General features: G+C 44.0%; 1 protein-coding gene across 1 annotated transcript in view; it reads left to right on the top strand.

The window, feature by feature from the left end:
* The window catches only part of LOC115313149 (venom metalloproteinase antarease-like TtrivMP_A), an 84,905-nt gene that overhangs the window by 18,000 nt on the left and 43,710 nt on the right, over positions 1 to 23,195 (top strand). The window contains exons 2-8 of the mRNA XM_029972067.2: positions 8,022 to 8,179; positions 9,112 to 9,204; positions 9,690 to 9,807; positions 21,466 to 21,507; positions 21,868 to 21,992; positions 22,125 to 22,196; positions 23,049 to 23,182. Of these exons, the coding sequence (XP_029827927.2) occupies positions 8,022 to 8,179; positions 9,112 to 9,204; positions 9,690 to 9,807; positions 21,466 to 21,507; positions 21,868 to 21,992; positions 22,125 to 22,196; positions 23,049 to 23,182 (742 nt within the window). The remainder of the gene's footprint in view (positions 1 to 8,021; positions 8,180 to 9,111; positions 9,205 to 9,689; positions 9,808 to 21,465; positions 21,508 to 21,867; positions 21,993 to 22,124; positions 22,197 to 23,048; positions 23,183 to 23,195) is intronic.

The raw sequence follows: 23,195 nt of genomic DNA, 5'->3' as shown, positions 1-23,195 counted from the left end.
CAATTCCTAATTCGAACAGTCAGCCAGGTGGCCTGTCGGGCTTTCCGAGACGTCACCCTCCCCCCCCCCCCCTCCCCCCCCCCCCCCCCCCCCGAAATCTTTGATGACCTCCAAGAGTTTCTGACCAACAATCCCGCCCTTGAGGTGACCCTCCAGTGGGTTCCGGGTCCGGCATTCAGGAGAATGAGGCAATCCACGCCTTGGCCTGTGGCGAGTTACCAGGACCCACTTGTGCCGGAGTGAGTCGGCATGACCTGCTGAAGGATTTGCTCTTAAAACAGCATCAGCAACGAGAAGCCCAGGCCTCTTTACGCGAGTTTCGCAGAACCTTAATTACTCCCACCCCTTTTCATCTAGGTTAGAAGGCGCCGTATGGCGTCAAGCACAAACCACTTCTCTCCCCACCCCCCATCTCCTTCACTATTACAGATCCCTCCCTGGGCACCCCATCTGCCCGGACTGCGAGGGCTTCCCAAATACCCCTCATGTTCTATGAGAGTGCTCCTCCTCTCTCCCCTTCCGCTCCAAAGCTCTTACTCTCTTTCCCTCACACCAACGCCCCGGGACGCTGGTGAAGTGCCTCACTCTCCCGGACCCCCTTTTTTTTCGTACCAGCCGGCCCTGGTCGATTACGTCGAGACGACAGTGAAGAGACCCGACCCATCAGGTTCCTTCTTAGCGCCGGACAGGGCGTCATATTGTTAATAAAGTTTGATACCACCACACCACAACAAGAAGCCCTTCCGTGGAAATTGTGCGGCCAGAACGTCCACCCCCGGAAAGCAAAAGCGCTTACTCTCGAAGAGAAACTGTCAGTTTTATTGACCAGAATACTTCTATGCAAGCATCTATTGGCCGAACGACACCGGAGTAACAAAGGAGTTTGATGAGGTACTTGCACGAGCGATATATTCTAGTGGAACGCCTTTAACAGTCACCAGCAACAGAAACTGTCAAGAGGCGTCCAAGCTTCTCAGGCTCGCATACTCACCGCCCTCTGGCCACTCGTTAAGTTGTCGACTATTGGAGGCGGAGTACGCCCCAGCAATGACACTGGGCCGTACTCCGCTCAGTGTCTTTAAAATACCCTTCAGTCTTGGTGGTGTTGTGTGGTGGAAAACGCGATCAACTCTGCACTAAGTGTCACCACACGGCCAGCTGGACAAAGGTATACGAGGCCAGAGTACCTTGAACTTCAAAGTGGCCACGCCAAAGCCCATCTTTTACAACGCCGTAGAGACGGAAGGTCACAGGGACACCGGATAATACATCACAGGAGAGATTAGGAAGATTAAAAAAAAAACCTAAAAAGGAAAAGGTTTTTGCCTTGGTTACACAGAAGCAAGCAACATGAAAGCCGCGTGGACGATCGTAAGCCAACACTTTCCTCGCATCACTTCTTTGGTATGCTGTGTTCACGAACTAATCTTACTGTTGTCGGACTTCTTGAAGTTGGTGTCATCGCAGGAAGTTCATAAGAAGTGCAAGTCTGTAATCAAGTACGGAAAAACTTCTCACGTGGTTCCGGCCCACTTTGCAAAAAGGAAACAAACTGGAAATTAAAAAAACAAAAACAAAAAAAAACACTTAAGTTACCGGCTACACCTAGTTGGGTGGGCATCTTGATATCTCCGCAGGATCTTTTGAATAACAAAGGAGGTTTACAAAAAGCCGCTATCGCCACTGAGCTTCAAGTGAGTAGCAATATAAGAACCAGGGCGTAAACCGAAGATGAATTGTGGCGAGATGTGCAGAGCGCTTTCTGCTTATTGGAGCCAGTGGGCCGCGATATTTCCGAGGCTGAGTCAGACACTGCTGTTCTTTCAGATGTTCATGAGCTCTTCCTCAAAGTAAAAAGACAAGTTGAAGAGGCCCTTCCCAGGCTCTGCCCTCACTACACACGAAAAGAAGAAATCAGCAGAAATCCTGCTTGAGTGACGCAATTTATATTGTCGTCCAGTGTATGAGGCAGCAAATTTGCTTGACCTGAAGTACAGACGAATGTTTTTGAGTAAAGACATTTGACATGCTATGGATTACATCACAGAAGTTGCAGGGAGCTTGGGTCTTGATGCGAGAAAAGTGCTGTCCAATCTCACTGAATGCAGGACCCTGTCAAGTGTTAGGTGAAAGAAGCAACTGGACGATTCGGCAAAGCTTATCCCACCATCCACGTGGTTTCAAGGGTTGTGTGAACCTGATGGTGAATTCCGCTCGCAGATCTCGAGCGCTTCAAAAGCGCCTCATTTTGAGCGCGCATATTTCGCTCGCAGATCTGGCTGGACTTGGTCATCTTCCGCTCGTAGATCTCTGGCAGCTCCCGCTCCGTGGAGCACCTCCAACTCCGCCGAACTTGATCCGCGGGATTTCAGAGATTTCACGGAAGTTGACAGAGCGCGCTACGTCATTTCCTCTCCTTCGGCGGTTGCGCATGCGCGACGAGGTCTGTGGGCCAACGGGCCGCCGGCCGTGCCGTCGACGGAGCGACGGAGTCCAGTCGGTCGAGCTGGATCTGCTCGGTTGCGTCGGTTGTTTACGCGGAATTGTGGCGGCTCGGACGCTTCTCTCTCGCGTAGAAAAGGAATGGAAATCCGGGACAGGAGCGGTGACAAATCGGAAGCGCTGACATCTGTGATCGTGAGAGAAAGAACGAGAAAAAGAACGCTAGAAAATCTGGCGTTCTTTTTGAATAAACAAGCGCAAAGTTAGGCCTGTTAATTCTGATCATGCCATGTGCCTGTTTATGAAGAGGCGAAAGGTTAGGCCTGTTCAAATGAACAGGCGCAAGGTTAGGTCTGTTCATTTTTCCGCCACTGATTGTTTACTTTTTTACACCGCATGCCACCGGCGTTTTCTCGTGCAATAAAGCAAGAACACATTAGGCAACGACTGTGCCAGTGATGGTTTGTTAGCTCTGTGTTTATTAAAGTCGTACCAGCAATCTGAACTCCACCGATGGCCATCGCTGTGCGTGCCCCGCCATTTCGAGGCGGCCGAAAAGTATGTGAAGGTGCCGAGTGCGGATGTCTTCCTTGTTATTTCTGACATGGGCTCTGTGGCACGTATAATTTCGCCCGGTCTGTGTCGCGTGTTATTTCTGCAGCTAAGCAGTGACAGTTGTCACTGGTTGTCGGGAAGATCAGTCGGCTGAGGCGTTGGTGGGCTTGTCAAGTTCGAGCAGCGGCCATTTTGAACGGCCGAAGGGGGAGCGGGGGGAGGGTTTCGCTACAAAAAGGCGAGTCCATTTTTCGCTTGTCTATTCGGAGCGGGTTCCACGGAGTGGTATTTCGCCTCCCTCGCAGATTTTGGAAAGCTTTCCGGATCTACGAGCGGAATTCACCATGAGCCCCTGACACCAATTGCCTGTCGTTTACTTCAAGTTCCTCCATCCACCGCTGCGTGTTAATCAAATTGATCGAAGTGGAGCACTGTCCACATCAAACGTAGAAAGAGGCTTAAAAGACACAAGATGCGAAAGCTGGTGTTTGTGCTTTCCAACCTCAATCTGAATAGGCTTTATCTAACATTCGATGCGGAAATGACTCAAGTGTGGAATCAGAGTAGACGCAATTAACCTACTGCTTTGGAACGTGCTTCTTGTTCGAAAGAATGAATCTAGCCAGCAAATATGCTCTGAATCAGTCGTCAACGTTTAACTTGCACAATTTATAGAAATCATGTTTTGATTTTACTTGAATGGTTAACATGAATTAATAGTCTGTCAATCATGATGTTATATTATTTAAAGGTATGCACTTGCCGGTGCAGTAGTGGATGCTTGATTGTGTATTAGGGGAGCAATGCTTTCGTTGATTAACATCGTGTTCTGAAGTTGACAGAGCAGTTGACGCCGTATTGCTTGGGAAACATGGTTCAGGTGATGTAAAAAATTGCTTCTTTTTAGATGCACGCACACATTACTTTCACAAAGTTCAAACAGCACTAGAATTTATCGCTGCTCTTTCTTCAACGTGTTTTTTTTTACTTATTTTAATATAACCGCGGTTATATATAATATAACCGCGCGACGCATGCCGCACAGCGATAAAATGGTCCATAATTTTTAGTGCAATGAAAGCGGCACCGCCACGGAGAAGGGAGTGCAGTACCATAAGTTCCTGATTCTTCCTGCCCTATACCACTCGTATTTTAGTTTCAGGATAATTTGATTTAGCTAAAATCTCAGTCTTAGAGCCTTTAAAACGTGAATCTTAGAGAAGGGGTTAATAACGGGCTAAACAACTCCATTTATGTTTGTTGTAAATTACTTAAGGAATAATATTAACAAGTCCACAGATACCGCGAACCATGCCTAAAATTATGGTTGAAATTTCGCCTGCAGCTACAGACCATACCTCAATAAAGCATATATGAAAATGCACACTTCCTAAGAAAAAACGCACACAAAAAAGGAAATAGAAACCAGCGTGCCGTCAGCTACCGTCGTCACAGCCTCCACAAGGCGAGCCGGGCGAGTAAGGAAAAACGTCTGCCCTCGGCGTGACGCCACTCCAGTTCGCCGTAAGGTGGCGCCACGCTAACTTCTTGGGCTAATACTTCGTTGCACAATTACGTTTAGTGGTGTTCGTCATGTTTCTGTACGTGTTTTATCATCGCTGAAAAAATCACACACTGAAAAAGCCCAGTGACTTGCACTTTTGACGCTGATATATTTGTTCTATTAGCTCGTAGCGTTGTTTGCGTATAGAAACGCTCTCTTATGGGGAATTTACACCACGTCCGAATACACTAAAAAATAAATGTATTACATTTATATCGTGTATACAGGGTGTTTATTTTAGGCTTTTCACGTCGATGTTTTTTTCTATTTTTTATATGTTAAGGCAGTTTAATAGTGTAGCTTATATGGTGTAGCTATTGCAGTTTAATAGTGTAGCTTATATGGCGAGGGGGAAATAATATAGTAAGGTAAATAATGCCATAATGAGTTAAATATTTAATTAAAATTTCTTGAATAATTTTAACTTCTAGAAATAAACATATTGTGTGAATGAGAAACTTGCTGAGGCGTCATCGTAAGCAACTAAATCAGTAAATTTGAGGAAGAATCGCGGCACGTAGGAAACGCGTTGGTGCGCTAAAGTTACGACTCATGCAATAGGCACAAGGCTGGCGGGGCGAAAACGCGTATGATAATTTTATCATCCCCGTTCATCCTGCGAAATCATCAAAAATCAGCGCATATCGTGCAGCATTGCTTAGAAGTGGGGATGGTTCAGCCGTTTTCACGCATTCGTCCATCTTTTGAAATTTGGGCGAGCGCGCCTCGCCAGGGAACGTTTTGATGACAACCCGGTCCCAAGCTAAATACAGAATATAAAATGCCCGTTAGTACATCCTGGTACTTTGGAAAATAATTCAAAATGAGTCGCTTTTGGGAGAATCAGTCTCAAAGTGGAGGCCGTATTTACGTATTCGTTCACTTTTTTTTTTTTTATTTGGGCATCTGCGTTTTTGCCAAAAACAATTTATTGGGGACGACCCAGTCCTAAACTAAAGGCAGAGTATAAAATGTAGAGCCCTCAAGCACAGCCTGGTATAATGGCAAATACTGCAAAATGAGTGGGTTTTTTTTTTTTAAAAACCGGTCTAAAATTGAGGATGTTTTTAAGTATTCGTTTGTCTTCTAAATTCTGGCACATGCGCCTCATTCAGGATTTTATTTATGTCTGCTGATAACTTAACTTGTTGCGAAATACAAAATTTAGGGTCCTCGACTATAAGCTTCTGACATGGCAAATCCTCTAAAATAAACCATCTTTGAGTAAACTTGTATCTAAGAGGACATGGTTCGACCGTTTTTAGTCATTCGTTCATCATTTGAAATTTCAGCACCCGAACCTTGTCCGGGGACGTTTTGAGCTCAACCGAGTCCTCAACTGCGCACGAAATATAAAATAAAAGGCCACCGACTACAAGCCGGTGCCATTAAAAAATCTTGGTCTTGAGCGCGCTTCGAGGAATGTGATACCAAGTCGAATAGTTTGATACGCTCTTCTCCCGATTTTTTTTTTTTTTTTTTGCTGTTCGCGCGCAGGGCAATTTGGATAATCAATATAATGTAAACATTTTGAATATGCCTATGTATTACTTTTGACACGTGAATGTTAAGTTCACAAGAACAATCATCGACCGGTAAATTATTTGCTCACCGCCGCAGTGCTCACATTCCTTATAAAAAAAATCCCTTTGTTCTACTCACATGACATTACTAGTTAGCGAGAACATTTTGAAAACATTTTTTATCATTCTAGATTATCGTAATATAAAACAGCTTTTTTTTATTGCGAGTTTATTGATGGTCAGTAGCAGAATACTGGTAACTTAACCGTAAACGTCTAAGCGAGATCAAATCCACCTTATTTGGCAAATTGGTCTCAAGAAACCAAGCAAAATATTTTTAGAATAAACAAAATGTACCCAGCACATTGTCCAGTCTACTGGTTTGCTGCAGTCGAATAGCAAATTTTGTACATTGCTGTATTTTTAAATTGTGTTTGTTTGAACTTCGTTGTCTTTTAAACATTTGCGTGCGGCGCCTTCGAAATATATTTTCTATGAAATACACATCTTAGGCACTACAGAATTGGCCATACTATTGGAGAGGGATTCTAATAAATTTATACTATCATAACGAGTTTTTCATACCCAAGAATAGACTGTACAGCTCTTGAATGCTACCAGTAGTGGCGATATATTAAAAAGTTTATTCGAGTGAGCAACCTGCAGTTTACACATAATCATCAAAAAATATTGGCATAGAATAGCCCCATATAATATACTAGAGTAGTAGCATGACAAATTGTTTAAAGCGTAATGTTCCGGTGTTATAACCATATTTTATATTAAATACATGTTCTCCTATGGGAGCGCTGCCATAACCCGCTAAGAGATGGCGCAAGAATACGATGGCACAAGTTTCTGGGGATGTGTGCGTGGCCGGTTGAAACATTAACGTTCAGTGCGCTAGCCATGGCTGCGTCATTTGAGGATACAACGAACCCTTTGTGCAGTACATACAAGCTACTAGGACGACTGTATACGGGACACAGGGACTCCCAACGAAAATGGCAATCGGCATTGCGGCAGCAGCTTCTCCGCCGCCATCGGCTGATTTAGCTTTGCCTCTGACACCTGGGATGAGTTATAATTTTCTGGCATAAGGGTAATCAGACCGGCGATCTTTGATAGGCACGAGCATTATTTATCTTTATTTTTCATAATTGACACTTGCAGAACTGGACAGAAGGAAAAAAAAAAGCGATACGCCGTCCTGGGACGACGCCGACTTCACCACTACAGGATCTTACCGCGAGCACTAATTTCACCACATTATTCTGTTTCAAAACGTACAAACAGATGTCGTTCTGGCTGAGACAGCAAAACAGCTACACGCTTTCACGATTATACAGAATAACGTTCAAAAATGCTAGCCTTAACGCGTTCGATGTGAAACTCAGTGAAAACACGCGCTTCTTGGACACAACACACACACATACACACACTCAAGGAACAGCTACCAGTAATAACTAGAACACTAGCACACACATGTATGTAAAAAATAATAAACTTGCGACGTTCGATGCCGTAAATGCTCGAAACGCACCAGCATAGATGAGGTAAACAAGCACGAAGCACAAACGTGGTTGTGCCGTCTTGAAGCCGCACTAAGACGCCGCCGCTCAGTCAAAGGGTCTCTTCCCTGAGCTTGCTGGTTTACCATTGCGACATGCGACCAGAGTGAAACAAGCCCAGCATAACGCTTCACATAAAAAATGAATTCTCAGCGTGGAGTTTGCTGAGAACGCACGCCAACGCCAAAGAGCCGAGTTTGTTGGAGGATTGCACAATCGCATTTAATCGCGATCGGCATGCAATGCGCACCGACAAGAAGCGGACGCCCTCGTCGGACGGTGCGGGCGCCAGGCCGCGCGGTCCGAGGCTATGCCGGGGACACACTTGAAAAGGTCTACATGTTTACACGAGAACTGTTGTTTCAGATGTCGTCTATCCTGTTCTGATCGAAAGCAGAAGCGACAGCTCACAAGGCGCTGTTCGAGTGACTGAGGATTACATCGTCAACTTAGAGGAATCCAGCGTCTTAGGAGATGCTTTGTTTTTTACCGATACTCTGAATGGGGAGGTGACCCACGAATTGGTAAGAAAAGTCCCCCCCCCCCCTCCCTCAAATGCGAGTTTGAATTTAAAGGGTATTGCTTTAGTTTCTGTTGTAGAAATTAACGAGAGAGCAAAATTGGGAAGTTCATTAATCTTCATATAAAAAAATGTCTCATACAAACTTTATCGTAAAAGTCGACTTTACCTTGCTCTAAATACAAGTAGATGTGGGGTCCTGCAAAGGATAATAAAAATGGCCACATACACCTGACGTGCGTGAAAAACTTCAACATGTTTAAGGGTTTCGAAAATATTTCTACTATTTTTATTAGCGTTTGTTAATGTAGCAAGTATTTTTTCTTACTTACGAAGATCGATTTCTGTTACATTTAGTGGGAGATTTTTTTTTAATTCTACTCTATTGAGATATCGAATCAGTTCGTAGACTCTCACATTGTTCGGAAAACGTAAAAGTCCAGCGCACTAAAACTGTTCAGTTGCTCGAAGCAAGAAGGCAGCACACGCCAAAAGCACTGGAATATATAATGAAAGCTGAAGTCATTTTTATTGAGTGTGACTCGGATCCTTTCAGTAAATAATATATGAAAAGATATGTGCCTGACTAGGCGTATCCTAGTTTCATCTACAAAAGTGCATGACTTCTCATGCCAAAACAAGGAAGTAAAACATACAATTATTAAAAAAGCCGATACATACATATATATATATGTATGTATCATTATGTATCATATGTATTATATTTCACGTACCTGACATAGAATATGTCAAGAAAAGTAAGATCACGGGACTGGTCCAAAATTACGTGTCAAAATATTGTTTAAGTAGGGCATGGTATAACATATTTTGTGGGGAATAACATCGTTATTAAATTATTTGGAAAAAATTAATAGTATCGATGTGAACGAATTTTTTTTTTATTTTATGTTTCTAACATTATATTATTTCCTTTAGATGGATACCACATCCCTACGCAATAGCGTTTATGAAAACTCGGAACACGCAGCTTCTTTTACTATAACTAAAACACCCACGGGGATAGAGATGGTATGAATAATTATTCGTTTTGCCTCCTCAAAAACAATGGGGACTGAGCGACAACTGTAGCAAACAACAAATATTTTATTTTTTTTTTTGCATGCCAGATTTTAGTTAGGTATTTTCGCCTACCACTCCGCTCCTTCAATTCACAAAAATAGCCAATCTGTACTGAAAAAGAAAAGTTTCAATGTACTCGAAAATAAAGTATCCCAGTATTTTTGTTACTTAAATAATTTCACCATTTACGAATTAACTAAATTACTTATCTGATCAGTAACCAATAAATTACTGCAATAATTATTAAATGACAAAAATTACTTCACTAATTACTATGCACACAAATTAGTTAACTAATAAAACATTATTTAAAATATTTTTACAGAGAAAGCTTTATTAACTGTTGGTAGCTGTAAAAGAGGATACTAGTTCATAAATGAATCAAACACTGCATATAGTGGACGACTCTTTAAAAGTCGAATCTTTTTATGCAGGAAGGTTACCTCAATTTTACGCACGGAATTAAGCCCTTAAAAATAAATGACAGATCTGGACGAATTCCTCACAAAATATTTCCCCTTCCGAAGCTTGAGGGAGAGGTTGATCTTGATCGTAAGTACGCTTCTAAAGAATTTTTTGTTAAACATATATGGCAGAAATCGTAACAGTCCTTGCGTGATGCTTGATCTTGTATTAACATTATTAGCTAAACATTCACTTTTAGATCAAATGTGTCATTGCACGTCTGCCACCAACAATATTTAAAACAAAGCACATTGGAAACAAGATCTCAAAATGTCTGCTTTGTTTTATCACGCGGTGCCCTCAATGTAAGTGTTTTTAGAGCGAAGCTCTTAGGGGCTCCTTTCCACGTTGAGAGGCGTCGGCATCATCGCCGGCATAACCGCGCGCGTTGCATTATAGGATGTCACTCTTTCCTCGCTAAATTTAAAGGGGAGACTGAATTGGTGTTGAGGTCATGTGACGACAGTTTTACCGCCAAATTTAGCGGAGAAAGTGAGTGCGCTGTGTTACATTATGGGACGTCAAGGACTTGCACACCAATTCAGTTTCCCCGCTAAATTTAGCAGAAAATTGAATTGGTGTTGAGGTGACGTGACCTTAATTTTCCTGCTAAATCTAGCGGAGAAACTGAATTTGTTCATAGGCGACGGGACACTAGGTCATGTGACGTCATTTTCTCTGCTAGATTTAGCGGGGAAATTGAATTGGTGTTGAGGTCACGTGGCGTCTTTTTTCCTGCTAAATTTAGCAGGGAAGCTGTGGGAAGAGGGGAGGGTATGGAGAAGGAGGAGAGGGTACGCAGGAGGAGGAGGGAAGGTATAGAGGGTTGGGAGGGGAAGGTGCGGAATAGGGGGAAGTGAGAGTACGGAGTATGAGGAGGGGATGGGCACGGAAGAGGAGAAGGGGTGGATACGGATGAGGAGGGTGCGAATGAGGAGGAGCACATGAAAGAGGAGGAGGGTGCACAACCAGAATGTGAGGAAAGTGATCTAGATTTGTACACATATATAGGGTATCATCAAGTCACCAGGCTCGATCTAAAATGGACCTTAAAAATCGACGCCTGCAAGCCGCGGTTTGAACTTTTCTTCAAAGGTGTATTTCACAGGTCGGTATTTTCTTGTAAAATTACAAAGCGTAGCTCTCTTTCTCTAAAAAATAGGGCCAAAATGCTTGCCAGGGTCAACGGCGGCCGGCGATGCAGAGGACCAAGTCGAGTTGCGGGACGCGTTTGGCGAGCGTATTAATAGATAGTGTCGGGAGCAGCGTCCGAATGTGTAGCCGACCAGCGAAAGAAAGCAGACGACACGCAGACGAAATCTGATGGCAGCAAAAGCGCCGTCGTTAAGCTCACGCGTTTTTTCACTTTAAAGGGACCATGAAATGATTTTAAAATCGAATTTCATCCACCGCACGTCGTAAAAGGTGTGAAAAGGAACACAAAAACACAAGACTAGGGAGCCAAAAAAAATTATTTGCTATAGAACTTTTAAAAGAAAACTGGACTCTTTTGCGACTTCTTTCCTTCGAAAGCTCTGCCTTTTCACTACGATGCATACGCAGAATCGGTGCACGTCAGCCGAATCCACATCGCCTATTGGGTAAGAGCCTACCTCACCAGCACCGCGATCGTAAACAATAAATAGCCGGCGAATGTTTCCTAAAAGTTTTGTTAAATAATATTCAGATCCACATTTTGTAGCATAATTAGAGATGTGTGGCGAAAATTGCCAAATTTGATAATGTAGGGAGGCTGTAGTGAGGGTGGGCGCAACTCAAAACCTGGAGAGCGTTTGCAATTTAATGGCGGCGCCTGAGGGAGAGGATTCGAGAAAGGATATGCGCCAGTGTTGCCTGCGAGAGAGCAGGCGCCCGCTCTGTTGCAACTCTGTTGCTCCATGCGCCTTTCCTCCTCTCGCCTCCCATTGCAAGCAACGAGCGCCTTGGCGCAGCCTCTCTCGCTTCCTTCTCGCTCCGAGAATTGCAAACGTCGAGCGGAGAAAGCAAAGTTGCCAGACAAGCAGCAACGTCCAAGATGGTGGAATTTACCATTTTTCGCGTTAAAAAAATACTTAACCTATCGCAACAAAACTGGTGGCTATGGAAACGTGATCATTTATACCTTGTGTAAATTATTCAAGCACCTTAATGGGCTTTTATGACCCGAGTTAGGAAAGAAAACGACCCTTTGCCCCATAGACTCCCAGCAAAATTTAGCAATTAAATGGCGTCCATGTCCCGTGATCGCCGATCTAGCAGTTGCACCCACCCTCACTTGAGCCTCCCTATGATAATGCTGAGAGCCAAGCGCCATCTATCGTGTGGTAAACGAAGCAACTACTGCGCGTGCGCAGTAGGGCAGGGACAAGTTCAGAACGGTTATGGTTATTTCCTTTGGTTTCCTTCCTCTCAAAACTCTGACTGACTGAACGTTTATTTTTCTACGTGTTCATCTCGCGCGTGCCGACTTCAAGCAGCAAGAAAGAAATGTACTTAAAACAAACCACGACGAACAAGAACGCTGGATCCACAAACACCCGAGAAGAGCGACAACAGCCGCGAATCCCGCTCCGACGAAGCTGTCAGAATATAGGCCTAGCAGGCACTCCGACTCGGCGCAGCGGTGCTTCGTCGCAAGACCGTCTGCCTACGACCGGCTGGCGTACTGAATGGAATATGCCCGCGCTACCCTTGTGGACCCTTCCGTATTATAGTTTGATCGCTGACCTCAATTTTAGGTTAAGAGGTGAGGTCAATCTCTTCCCCTTGTTTTCCGAGGCAGTGTTGACGAACACTCGTCGAAAAGGGACCCTCGTCGATCCTCTCCTTGTTTTGTGTGATATAGAGCTGAAATAAACGCTGTATGGATTACCTTCGTAGCACGGTATGTACACTTTGTTATTGGTATGCCATTTTTATTCTGACAGACTGCACGTCACTGTCGAGCTGTAACAGTTCGTGGGAGGTATACGTGCAATACCGGTCCAACCTTTCTTTGCCGAGTGTCGCGTCAGTATCGAGTTGCAATTGTAAAAGATCGGTCCCGAAGCGCTTACCAACAGCGCGAATACAGCACTTCATCAAACGCGCGCGTCCGCTCCGAGTGTGAACAGGTATTTACGTGGCTCTTGCTGACAGTTCAAACGTATCTTTTTTAACGTCGGCTCGCTCCTGCATCTCCGAGACCGCGAAAAACGCCGCGGCAAATTGTTCCCATCTGCACTTCCCAACAGGCATACCGGCGTATGGGACTAGTCCCATGCTGTCGCTGTAGCGCAACGTATCTCATTGAATTTCGTTCAGCTGCGATGCGGCGATGAGAGGCGCCGATTCAGAAAATACGTCGGTGACATCGGCGCAGTAAAACCCACCGGCGCACCCCAACTCGCTAACGCTCCCATCTCCTACTGCAGAGAGAACTTCCGGTTCCGGAAACATCGTACGTCACGGCTTGTTTTGCGGTCAAGAAAAAGTCGATATTTCATTAATTTTTTGTGTAGAAGTTAAAGGGACCATGAAATGACCTTTTTACTTTTTCCAGATAACTTTTACATTAAACCGTCAATGTTCACTGAATGCCGAACAGGCATCCGTTTTCGTCTCAGTTTATTAACTTTTACACAAAAAATTATTGAAATATCGACTTTTTCATTCTCTCCAACTGACCGCAAAAGAAGCCGTGACGTAGACCGTTTCCGGAACCGGAAGTTCTCTCGGCAGTAGGAGAATGGGAGTGTTAGCGGCAACGAGTTGGGGTGCGCCGGTAGGTTTTACTGCGCTGATGTCACCGACGTATTTCCTGAATCGGCGCCTCTCATCGCCGCATCGCAGCTGAGCGAAATTCAATGAGATATGTTGCGCTACAGCGACAGCATGGGACTAGTCCCATACGCCGGTATGCCTGTTGGGAAGTGCAGCGAGTCTTGTCACCACCCCGTCATTGTTGGCAGAAGGGCCGGCCCGTGTCAGTCGTTTGCAAAGCGACGTAGATGGCGTTTTTCGCGGCCTCGGAGATGCAGGAGCGAGCCGACGTTAAAAAAGATACGTTTGAACTACGAGTGTCAGCAAGAGCCACGTAAATACCTGCTTACACTCGGAGCGGACGCGCGCGCTTGATGGAAGTCTTGTATTCGCGCTGTTGGTAAGCGCTTCGGGACCGTTCTTTTACGATTGCAACTCGATACTGACGCGACACTCGGCAAAGAAAGGTTGGACCGGGGTCGACACGTGCAGTCTGTCAGAATAAAAATGGCATACCAATAACAAAGTGTACATACCGTGTTACGAAGGCAATCCATACGGCGTTTATTTCAGCTCTATATCACACAAAACAAGAAGATAGAATCGACGAGAGTCCCTTTTCGACGAGTGTTCGTCAACACTGCCTCGGAAAACAAGGGGAAGAGATTGACCTCCTCACCTCTTAATCTAGAATTGAGGTCAGTGATCAAACTATAATACGGGAAGGGTCCACAAGGGTCGCGCGGGCATATTCCATTTAGCACGCCAGCCGGTCGTAGGCAGACGGTCTTGCGACGAAGCAACGCAGCGCCGAGTCGGAATGCCTGCTACGCCTATACGCTTCGTCGGAGTCGGTGAATCCAGCGTTCTTGTTCGTCGTGGTCTGTTTTAAGTACTGTTTTCTTGCTGCTTGAAGTCGGCACGCGCGGGAAGAACACGTAGAAAAATAAACGTTCAGTCAGTCAGAGTTTTGAGAGGAAGGAAAACAAAGAAAATAAATGTTCGTCGGTCGCCGTCACCCAAGTAACTGGCGGCCCTGCCCTACTGCGCACGCGCAGTAGTTGCTTCGTTTACCACACGATAGATGGCGCTTGGCTCTCAGCATTATCAAATTTGGCAATTTTCGCCACACATCTCTAATTATGCTACAAAATGTGGATCTGAATATTATTTAACAAAACTTTTAGGAAACATTCGCCGGCTATTTATTGTTTACGATCGCGGTGCTGGTGAGGTAGGCTCTTACCCAATAGGCGATGTGGATTCGGCTGACGTGCACCGATTCTGCGTATGCATCGTAGTGAACAGGCGAAGGAAGGAAGGCGCAAAAGAGTCCAGTTTTCTTTTAAAAGTTCTATAGCAAATAATTTTTTTGGGCTCCCTATTTTTGTGTTTTTGTGTTTCTTTTCACACCTTTTACGACGTGCGGTGGATGAAACTCGATTTTAAAATCATTTCATGGTCCCTTTAATAAACCGAGACGAAAACGGATGCCTGTTCGGCATTCAGTGAACATTGACGGTTTATTGTAAAAGTTATCTGGAAAAAGTAAAAAAAAATCATTTCATGGTCCCTTTAAGATTTCCTTTCACTGTCCGCATTTGTTTTTTAACCAGAGGTAAATTACAGAAATATTGTGTTCGTTTTAATAAACCCCAGTTGTCGCGAACAGTCTCAATACGGAAGTAGCGCCATCTGTCTATACTAGAGTGAAACGCGCCCCGCTAGTCGACTCGGTCGTCTGCGTCGCCACCCGCCGTTGACCTTGGCAAGTTTTTTGGCCCAATTCTTTACAGAAAGGGAGATACGCTTTGTAATTTTACAAGAAAAACTTGACCTGTGAAATACATCTTTGACGAAAAGTTCAGATTGCTACCTGCAGGCGTCGATTCTTAGGTCCATTTCAGATCGAGAATGGTGGCTTGAGACACCCTATATATATTTCTTCTTTAAATTGTTTAGCACAGTACATCGCAAAATCAATATACCCCAAGAACTGCGCTCTAATTTCGCATTACAGAAATTTGCAATCGACTTTTATTCTTATTAATCTTTGTTACCATTAATATCATCTGCAACAGTGTCAGCTATGCGCGGAAAATGAAATCGAACGAATTACTCCGGGACATTTATTCGGGTATATAATTGGTTAATTGGAATGATTACAAGGATAGTTTTTTAGAACGCAGCTCTTAGGGGCCCGTTTCCAGCCTGAGCGGCGTCGGCGTCGCCGTCGGCGTCGGCGTAACCGGGGGGGGGGGGGTCACGTGACTCCCCCCCGAGGTCACGTGACCCCCCCCCCCTCGAGGTCACGTGACCACTCCCCCCGAGGTCACGTGACCCCCCTCCCCAGAGATCACGTGACCCCCCGGGGTCACGTGACTACCCGCAGGTGACATGACCCCCTTCAGTACCCTTCCCTGCTCCTCCTCAAGAGCTGCGCTCCTATTCGGCGTTACAGGGATTTGTAAACGGCTTTCATTTTTTAAAGTATTCCCAGAATAAATAGAATATTACGCATTTCCGGGCCACGCTCTCTAGAATTAGCGTACTCCTAGAGACGCAGAAACATGGTGTGGTGTTACAATCATTTAGTTTTACTTAATGGCTTGTTTTGCACAGATTAAGTGAAAAAGACGTGTATACTTGCTTTGTCTTAAATATGCTGTGGATTGCAACACAGGGATTCTTTTTCACTAATTTGAAGAATATGATTTATGTGTTATTTAGCTCGAAATATTTCTTCCTTCCGAAGGAAACAGTAGACTCAGAAGAAGCATAAAGCTTACCTTAGTCCTCACCCTGTAGTAACAACAAAGAAAACGAGACAAGATGCCAGTAAGAATATCTTTGTGATGTTGGCCTAGGCAGCATGCCAAAGATACACATAACTTGTCACAATCTTTGTAGTATAGGACCTCACTCTGGCCTAATACGGCTACGTTTCTTTGACGTTTCTATGGCTTTTCGCTGGTTCGCCACGCAAATGCCAAAGAGCCAGACTTGAGCCAAAGGCGCAGCGTATGAACCATAGAACCAGAAGTGAAGCCTAACTCTCGCACTAGCTTGTCGAATCATCGCCAGTATACCCAAATTCTAACCCAAGAAGGTTAAGCTTGGTCCTACCTTGTCTTCCTTAGGCTCTTTAAGTTCTTACATTATCAAGCAAAACAATAATGTTGGTCCAAGAAACTTCGCTACCTGGATTTCAGAAATAAATTTTACCAGATCATTCTTGGCGCTCTGCTCGACAGCGGCGATGGACCTGTGTCGCAATCCCATGGGAGGGTGCGTGCTTGACCGCCTAATGGGTTAAGAAATTAGTAACTAATGCACTGATTTATTCATCCATAAGTTAACTGAATAATTTCACAACCCTAAAAAGTATAAGGGAGTAATTTCTACTTTCACTATACCTACCTGATTTTACGTTACTCCGAAACCCACGAGCAACTCAGAAACGTTATGTTGTGATTAAGGCAATGACCGATTCCTGGGAAGGCTAATTGACCTGAAGGGGGTAACCTTTCATAATTAACTTACAATATTTACAACTATATAATAGCTTCTTTGTCATCTGAGAATGCTCTTGTAGTTGTGATGGTGTTGGCTTGCAGGAGGTGCGTGCCGTTGACCGAAGCCGCACATTGTTCTTTCTCGTGTCCCGCCTCATTTATTGTGCCCGTGACGTCTCTTTGTGTGTGATGTGGTCGTCCTCTTCATTGGCGCTCTTTCACTGATCGCTACATACCCATTTTCTTGTCCTAGTATTATTTCATTTAATAAGGAGTGTATCAAAAACTGTTCACAATTTTTTTGTAATACCCATGAGGTTCATTTAGCGGTATGCGGTAGATACTGAAGGTTATAAATATGACCTTATAACGTTTAATCGCTAATATTGTAGTTGAATACGACGTCTTATGATTATCTTTGTGTACTACATATTAATTATGCCCTAATTTTGCATAATCACATTGATCACATCCTTGCTAAAGATATATAGGGTGACTCAAGTCACCAGGCTCGATCTAAAATTGACCGTAAAAATCGACGCCTGCACTAGCAATCTAAGCTTTTCGTCAAAGGTGTATTTCACAGGTCGGTTTTTCTTGTAAAATTACAAAGCGTAGTTCTCTTTCTGTAAAAAATAAGGCCAAGAACCTTGCCAGGGTCAACGGCGGGCGGCGACGCAGACGACAAAGTCGAGGTGCGGGGTGTGTTTGACGCTCTTATTGATAGATGGCGCTACCTCCTTGTTTCAGTTAAAGTTCCTCTATACTTTCAGTCAGAGCTCTGGTTTCGGTTTGCTTTTAAAGAAATATCGAAAGTGCCCGCGTCGGACGTGGTTTATTGACAGGAACATAATCTTTTTTGTAATCGACCTTTAACTTGAAAATAAATTTAGACGGAGATAGCAAAACTTCAAGTAACTTCAAGTAACTTCAAAAAAAAAAAAAAAAACTTCAAGTTTTTTTTTTGTCATGCGGCAAGTGAGTTGTTTAATTTCGCTGTTAGCACATATTTTCCTCAGCTGATTCTTTTATCTGGCACGTACATGGAATGCCAGTCGCCGATGTTTCTTTCATCATATTCTGGGCTTGCTTTTGATTGAGTTTTTTCCTGTGAGCTTGCGTTATTTCTTGTTTTTTGGTACATATGCACGTGTGTATTTCTACCCTCACAACTATGTACCCCCCCCCCCCCCCCTGCAATAATGCCTTCGGGCGCTGCGGGGTAACCCGAAATAAATAAATAAATAAACAAAAATAAACAAAAACGCGGTTGCATAACGACAACGCTGACGGCGCTCTTGCTGCCTGCGGATTTCGTCTGCGTGTCGTCTGCTTTCTTTCGCTGGTCGGTTGCATCCACGGACGCCTCTTCCAAGACCTTTTCTGTCGTGGTTGGTGAGAAAACAGCCAAACCTGACCGTCCAAGAGAGGGCACAGGTAGTCCTTTGGTTTACAGAAACCAGGAGTATGAGGCAAGTGAGATCGACGTTTCGGGCCACTTTTTGTAGGCGTCCACCCACCCGTCGGACTGTCATGCGCTCGGTACACCGATTCAACACGGAGAACACTGTGCAGACCAGGCTGTGAGTACTCCAAGAGAGGTCGCCACAGCAGAACAAACGTCACGCGGTGCTTGCGGCATTTGCATTGAGCCCACGCCTGTCCGTGCGGCAAGTCGCAAGACAACTTGGTATCAGTAAAAGTTTTGTCTGGAGGGTGATCCGCTAACAAATGTATACGTTCAAGCCACAGGTCTCGTTCGAGCTGCAGCCAGATGACTATGAACAGCGAAAGCAGTTCTGCGAGGACGAACTTGGGCGCATCGCCACAAACAGGAACCACCTTCCGTTTCTGCTTTTCACGGACGAAGCTATTTTTTATCTGGATGGGCACGTGAACAAGCAGAACACCCGCTGCTGGTCCGAGACAAACCCCATTGAATCATTGAAGAGACTGTCCAGTAACCAAAGGTCGTAGTATGGTGTGGACTTTGGAGGGAAGGCGTTGTCGGTCCATTCTTTTTTGAGGGCGCGGTCACCGGCGACGCCTACCTTCGCACGCTCGAACAGGACGTCTTACCGGAGCTGGAAGCTTCGCACATGCAAAGGGAGGTGTGCATCTTCCAGCAAGACGGAGCACCCCCGCATTACGCCACCACAGTGAGAGACTGGCTTGACAGAACCTTTCCCGGCAACTGGATGGGTCGAGGGTCACTGACAATGCCTGGCCCCCACGGTCCCCTGGCCTGACAATTTGTGATTTTTTCGTTTGGGGTTTCGTGAAAGCCCAGGTCTACGTAGTTCGCGTGCGCACGATGACGGAACCAAAAAGCGCATTCTATCCGCCTTCGATGCGATCACGAACAACATGCGGGAGGCAGCCTTCAGGGATTATGAGCGAAGACTGCACAAGTGCCTCCAAGTTCGAGGTGGACATGTGGACTGAAGACAACGAGAACTGAAGAGCACATACCTATCCATTTGGCACATATGACCAGCGGCTTTGACAACCGCGAAAACCGCGGGCTTCTTTTGACAGGCTGTTTTCAGAGCCATTAATTTCTGTTTACCTTGAATTTGCTTTGGCAGCCTCCTGTGTCTCAAAAGTGCGGTCTAAATAGCGTACAAAGTGACGCATTGTGGCTGTTTTCCAATCAACCGCGACAAAAAAAGCTTTCGGAAGCGGCGTCTCAGGATGCAACCGACCAGCGAAAGAAAGCAGACGACACGCAGACGAAATCCGCCGGCAGCAAGAGCGCCGTCAGCGTTGTCGTTATGCAACCGCGTTTTCTTTTATTTTTGTTACTTGAAGTTTTGCTATCTCTGTCTGCATTTATTTTCAAGCCAAAGGTAGATTACAAAAAAGATTATGTTAGTGTCAATAAACCACGGTCGACGCGAGCACTTTCGATATTTCTTTAAAAGCAAACCGAAACAAGAGCTCTGACTGAAACAAGGAGGTAGCGCCATCTATCAATAAGAGCGTCAAACACACCCCACACCTCGACTTGGTCGTCTGCGTTGCCGCCCGCCGTTGACCCAGGCAAGTTTCTTGGCCTTATTTTTTACAGAAAGAGAACTACGCTTTGTAATTTTACAAGAAAAAACTGACCTGTGAAATACGCCTTTGACGAAAAGTTTAGATTGCTACGTGCAGGCGTCGATTTTTACGGTCCATTTTAGATCGATCCTGATGACTTGAGCCACCCTATACATGTCATGTTAGGCTAGATAAAAACTTCAGTTTATGCCCCTATCATCGTAGAAAATTGTTCAAATCCCCTGCTCGCTCTAAATTAGATTGCGCTGCTGCAATCTCTATAGTCAAATATCTTATATGTATACAACCTTTCTTTGTCCAATAAACGCAAACTATCAAAAACATCACATAGGAACATATAAGAGCCAAACAAATATATATAAGAAGTTATAAGGAACTGTTAAGAAATTTATTGTAACGTCTTATTTAAAAATATACTGTTCTTATATATTATTATAAGGTATTTATATGCTTCTTTATGATTTTATTTTATCATGTTCGCTTATTGGGCCAAAATATGTTTTATACATATAGGATATTTTCTCAGGGCTCAGATCCTGGTCAGACGACGCTTACCACTAACCTGAAGTTACTTAAAGATCACGCCGTTCACATTACACGCAGTAACTATCACTGTACAGCCGGCATATCAGTCATCAAAGCTAACCACTTTTAACATTTTTTTATCGCGTCATAGGTGCTCTCATATTATATCCCACTGATTATAATATATTACTAAAACTTCGCCCCGACTCCTCTTGCGTTATTTATTAACGCATCAGTCACCAGTTTAAATTTGGCATTCGACTACCTTAGACCTTAGCCTATAACAATAATATCCCACCTAGTACGCTCATTATAGTGGAACTACATGCGCGAGTACCCTCATAATATCTGTGAATAGGTGTTGTTAATCCTTGATTTTTTGTTTTCTTCTTTTTTTTTTCTAAATGGCCCGGAACTGCGTTTGATGACTATTTATGTATTTTTTGCTGTATATATATATATATATATATATATATATAGTTACCCAGTCCCCTCTGAAACGTCCTTTGACCCTGTGGGTACTGCAGAAAAAAAATATATAAGAGAAATCTTAGCCTAAGCAATAGAATGCTTCAATGCGCTTCGTTCTTCCTCAGCCTGATTACACGAGAAAACTATATGTACGACATCACTCCTTGTAGACAGGAAGCAAATATTTTTTAATCCACACATCTGTCAATTCTTGCAAAATAAAAAACACCTACAGCGTATTCTCTTAATGTTTTCCAAGGGGAAATCCGAAACGAAATGTTTAAAGCGGTGAAACTTACGCGCCGGCTACAATTTCCAAATAGGAGAATGGTATACAGGTAGTTTCCAAAATAACAAAACTGAAATGCATCATCGCTTGCTCTTTTAACATTTGATTTAGAGCCGCAGTTTTTTTTGTTGTTTTTTTTTCCAGTTCCAGTAGATGAAGATCTGAATGAAAGTCCAGAGCCACGTGGTAAGCACATGATAATTTTATATCGCAAATCAGTTAACGCTCAAGAAGAGAGTCTGCCTATCTGGAGCGAAAATACTAGAACCTTTGATGAACCCTGTGTGGCCCTTTTACCGCCAACGCGACGTCGGAATTTATTTCTCTTCAACAGTATTTCTGAGCATCAACTTTTACCACTTACTTTGGGTTTCTAAATTAACATTTTATATTCCCCTATTAGTATGAATAAACGCCATTCAATGCTAAAACAAATGAAAAACCAAGTACTCGTTCGTTTGTGCTAACTTTATCGGGCTCTGTAGAACTATGTGTTTGAGCAAATTTTTGACCAATAAGAGCATCTTGGTGTCTGAAACCTTCTAGCTGATCCAGACCTACCCGATGTGTGGCGACCTGAAATGTATATCATGATTGACAGCTCAATAAACCAGTACCTGAGAGGTATCAAAAGGCTACAAGTGCTCTACATCGTAAGGCTTATGAATATCGTGAGTAGTTTTTTGTATTTAATATTTGTACGTTTACTAAATGAAGTTGTAATTCACTCTAAATAGTTAATTAAATATCGATTTTCTCAGTCAACTGACCGAGTTTGTCTATCACTTGTTTCGGTCACGCAGGTTAATTCAATATTCAAGACGGTCAAAAAACCCTTAATAAACCTCCATCTTGTTGGAATATATCGGTTCCAGGTAAGTATAAAAAATTAAAAACCTTATGTTTTTTTTTTCATTTTACGAATTTTTAAACATTAAAAGCGAGGATATCACATTTAACATTAAATATACTGCTTTCAATATTTTATTGCACTAAGTTATGACCGGTATTCATGGTCACAATAAAACATGCTTATGTGCAATAATAGTTTCTGGCCGAGAATAATCATGCTCCTCGTGGCTAGTCGGACCATAATGTTTGAATATGGCATCGTTAGCATCGACGAGGCACTACGCCACGATGATCTGCAGGCGGTGCCACGTCCAGAGAGAATTCGATTTTCAGTTTCACCAGTTTCAATATCACTATAGTCGGTTACAAGTCAAGAAGGTAGGTGAAGCTCCTGCCACAAGCGTGATGCGCCCGTTTCAAATCCCTCCGCCGTCAAAAGAAGAGTCCACTGAGACGCTCCTTGTTCCGCTTCAGTGGATAGATAATGGCCACAGAGTGGTGGCAACTTGTGTTTTCGACCCCCACTTTTTAAGAAAGCGGCCTCTGTATTCATCGGAGTGGGAACCGAGCCCCTGAAAGCAGCCTTTGTATCCATCGGAGGGGAACCTAATCCCCGAAAGTCATATTTGTTTCCGTCGGAGGGGAAAAACTCCAGTTTCCCTCTCGTGGCTTCCACAATGTTAAGTCAAGGTCGAAAGAAAAAGAAAAATATGTACAGAAAGGCAAGACCCTCCTCACACGTTGGCCGCGACGTCACGGAAACGATGGGACGCTATTGGATGCAGAGGTGGCGGAGGGATATATGATTCCCTTTGAGCGGCATTTGCCGCTACTTCCTTAACCTGTGACTTATGTTTCTCTCTAAATGCCTACAGACAAAACAGGATGAACCATTTATTGTGGAGGAAGGTGGCTTCATCGAGGGGCATGAAACGTTGGATGCCTTTGGAATATTCACAAAAAATACTTCGTTTGCGAGACATGCAGATTTCTACTTTTTGCTCGCTGGGTAAGCACGCTAA

This window comes from Ixodes scapularis, unplaced genomic scaffold, assembly GCF_016920785.2.
Source record: "Ixodes scapularis isolate PalLabHiFi unplaced genomic scaffold, ASM1692078v2 PGA_scaffold3__209_contigs__length_174095766, whole genome shotgun sequence".
Lineage (NCBI taxonomy): Eukaryota > Metazoa > Arthropoda > Arachnida > Ixodida > Ixodidae > Ixodes > Ixodes scapularis.
The sequence above is the reverse complement of the archived record's forward strand: the minus strand, read 5'-3'. Positions and strand labels throughout refer to the sequence as shown.